This window comes from Octopus bimaculoides, chromosome 10 (genome assembly GCF_001194135.2).
Source record: "Octopus bimaculoides isolate UCB-OBI-ISO-001 chromosome 10, ASM119413v2, whole genome shotgun sequence".
NCBI lineage: Eukaryota > Metazoa > Mollusca > Cephalopoda > Octopoda > Octopodidae > Octopus > Octopus bimaculoides.
The window spans coordinates 9116936-9120512 of record NC_068990.1 but is presented as its reverse complement, the minus strand read 5'-3'; the positions used below and the strand labels follow the sequence as shown (position 1 = coordinate 9120512).

The window sequence follows — 3577 nt, the reverse complement described above, 5'->3', positions numbered from 1 at the left end:
ATATATATATATATATATATATATATATATATATCATCATCATCATCATCATTGTTTAACGTCCGCTTTCCATGCTAGCATGGGTTAGACGATTTGACTGAGGACTGGTGGAACCCGAAGGCTACACCAGGCTCCAATCTGATTTGGCAGAGTTTCTACAGCTGGATGACCTTCCTAATGCCAACCTCCACTTGTTTCAAAGCAAGGTATATATGGGACTACATTTTACAATGTGTCCTTCTCTAATTTGAAGAGCTATGGGATGACCAGAGGGAAATATGGTTGCTATATCTAGCAGGTTGAGTACCTGAAAATAATCTTTCTCCCATTGGCTCAAAGTAAATTGTGTTGTGTATTCACCCATCAGTCATAGTCGAACAAAACAACAATTAAAGGTTTTCTTATCATGGCATTCCCATTTTTGCACTAGATGGTTCAGTAAAGCGATTAGTTAAGATGATAAGATGCAATTTGTTAGTTTTGGCTATTGTTAACAGGTTGAATGACCATGTGTCAGCCCCCTGTTTAACAAAATTACTAGTGAACTCTCTCATACTGACATTACACATCCAGCAATCTTTTTTTCTTTCCACTTTCACATATTCTCCACAGTCAATGCCCATATTTCACGACCATGCACACAGTGTACTTCATATATAAGCCTCATATAATCTACTCTTCATTTAGAGAAGGAATCCCTTGGTTGCCAGCAGAAGTAATAGCTTCCCATATATCTATATATATTTCTTTTTCCAACCCATTCTTACCTATACTACTTACTATACACTATGATTTTGGAGTGTCCACCTCCAATGTTAATTAGGTCACCTAGGTTAAAAAAGCTATCAACTTCTATGGAACTGCATAAGAATATGAAGCACTTTATTTAACAGGTACTTACACAGCTAATTGCACATATACATTTGCGACATGCCTAGTCTTTTTGTTTTTTTTATCAGCCTACCTGGGGCCCTACTACACCTCTGATGCACCCATTGTTTACATTGGGGTCACCATATGGAATTAATACTAACTCCTTTTCTGCAGATTGTGTATCCCAGTAATGCATGCAAAACAGCAACCTGTATTCTTTGCATTCAAACCTTCCAGGACATATTGAGAATAACTATGCAAATAATAATTAAAAATGTTGTCTTCATTAGGTTTATTTTTTAGGCTTTGCATCCATTTCTCTCCCAAGCTGAGTCAGATTCACATGCATCCATGCTTGATATTTCTCTCCAAATGTGTGTCAATATACAGATTTCATAGCCAGGCTGCAACTCCTCTGTTATCACAAAGAGAAAGTTTATAAACAAAAGTGAGAGCTGAGAATCAAGTCCTGATGGACACAAAATTGGTATGCTAAATTTCTCACCTAACTCATAACTTACAGACATTGTCTATGTACATGGCTTCATGGCTTTCATAAACCATTAACCTTCACATTTTCCTTAATCATCACCCTGTCAAAGGCCTTCTCCAGTGAATGAAAGGAATAGCAGCTTGTTCTGAAGTATGTTATCTGTTATATATGCACACACACACACATATATATATGTGTGTGTGTGTGTGTGTATAGCGTTATGAAGGGCATCCAGCCATACAAACAATGCCAAAACAGACAACTGGAGCCTGGACCATGCTTCAGTTAGCTAGCTCCTGTCAAACCGTCCAACCCATGCCTGCATGGAAAATGGAAGTTAAACGATGATGATGATAGTTTCGTTGGATTTGGGTCGTTGACTAATGTTTTAGAGTAAAAAAAATTATTTTATTATCCAATGTGTCCTTCCCTCTTTTAAGTTGTTAAGTTAGGAAGATCTGGCTTCTATTTCTAGCAGAACTGGCAATCGTTTAGAGGACAGACCACTAGTTACACCAAATTTTAAAGCGAGGAAATAATGGCAATCTTTGGTCGCCATAATAATTGGGGCTTTTATGTAATACATTGCTAGTTGCTGTAATAAATAAATATTAAATCCTTAGTCAGCTCTGATCGAGGAAACCTAAAAACAAAGGAGTTCCGGTCTTGACCATTCCGTCTGTGCTTTTTAGGTATAGTTTATAAGGACCGCATAATTCTTTGTCATTACTTACTTTTATATCAAAACAGGGCACGAATTCAGAAAGATTTAGTTGTTCTTTCTAGCAGATTAAGCGATAATAGAGGCTGCTTTGTTGGCGAGATAAAATGTCATGGCGGAATATACTGTTGTTTACAAACAATAAAGGAAGAACACAAACATAGTTTCGCCGAAATATGAAGCGGACATTGCGTATAAGGGATGTCAAATGTGTGAACTAAAGGCCCAATGGAAAAATATTAACGAAACATTCGTGTTAGGGGTGAGCCACAAGCAAATCCAAAGACACAATATCCGGTGGCCTTCCAATACAAAAGGCTAACAGACAAATGACAAATGTGTACTAGTAGCAAAAATTCTGAACACAATTCTTGGAAATTGAGATTCTGAAAGAAATATGTTATTAACTTACTGTTTTCTTTGGTAAAAGCATTTCTTTAACCATAGCATCCATTAACCGTTCCCTTTCTTCATGATAACGACGTTGCTGTTCAAGTATAGTCTCCATGCTGGCTACTAAATATTATCATGTAAAGCTATGCTGTTTTAATTAACGAAAGAAATGAATTACACATTAGAGTATTAAAGAAAAATTAAAAACGAAAATTATTTATTCATATATAATTTATTATCGAATATTTACAATAAATATTTTCTAAATACAAATGTAACTTCTGTCATTTATATACTACGAAACAATGATTTCAGTGCTATGTTGTTCATAAATATAAACATAGTGGCAATTTATGATCTCTGATGTTTGATAAATACAAGAAATTCAGGACAAAATGAAAATGAGACAGAGAGTAACTTAATTGAAAATATAAGAAAAAATATGATGTAGAAAATTAAACTATTATAAGATGACTAGTAATGCAGAAACACGAATACGCTTTTTGTTTAACACGCACTTTTATACACTGAAATTAATACGACTCTGTTTATATACAGGAAGTAATTTAAATATTTTAAGTTTTTGTTATCATACAAATAGTTGAAACAAAATCAAAATGCATATGTTCCAACAATAGTATTTATATTAAAAAGTGGACCGACTTTCAGCGCTGGCCTCGTGGCGCAACGGTAGCGCGTCTGACTCCAGATCAGAAGGCTGCGTGTTCGAATCACGTCGGGGTCATAATAAACTTTTGTTGAAAGTGTTTTGCATATGTATTGTCTTGGTTTTCTCCACCTGCAGTAATTAAAACGTTATAATATGATACTTTTCTCCGCCTGCAATTATTAAAACGTTATAATATAATACGTAGCTTTCTTATTTACCATGTTGAAAGCAGATTCATTGATAATACTGCTCGACGCTGACCTTTTAGCAGACTATTTAGGTTGTGGTTAATTTTAGGGTGCACATTAAGAATACAAAGTCGGTGTTGCTCCATCACATCAATATTTTGATCTTCAAAATATCCTGCATATACTACATTTACAGAAAAAGTATCTAATCTTGTAAACATTGCATGTAACTACAATTA

The 3577-nt window shown here is 34.9% G+C and overlaps 1 protein-coding gene and 1 non-coding gene across 2 annotated transcripts in view; one reads left to right on the top strand and one right to left on the bottom strand.

Annotated features, from left to right (window-relative positions):
* LOC106868824 (splicing factor 3A subunit 3) overlaps positions 1-2622 on the bottom strand; it is a 117380-nt gene extending 114758 nt beyond the window's left edge. The window contains exon 1 of the mRNA XM_014914285.2: positions 2500-2622. Within this exon, the coding sequence (XP_014769771.1) occupies positions 2500-2595 (96 nt within the window). The 5' untranslated portion in view covers positions 2596-2622. The remainder of the gene's footprint in view (positions 1-2499) is intronic.
* Positions 2623-3153: 531 nt separating this feature from the next.
* Trnaw-cca (transfer RNA tryptophan (anticodon CCA)) lies at positions 3154-3225 on the top strand. The gene has a single exon. It is a non-coding gene; the product is annotated as a tRNA-Trp (tRNA).
* The last annotated feature ends 352 nt before the right edge of the window (positions 3226-3577 follow it).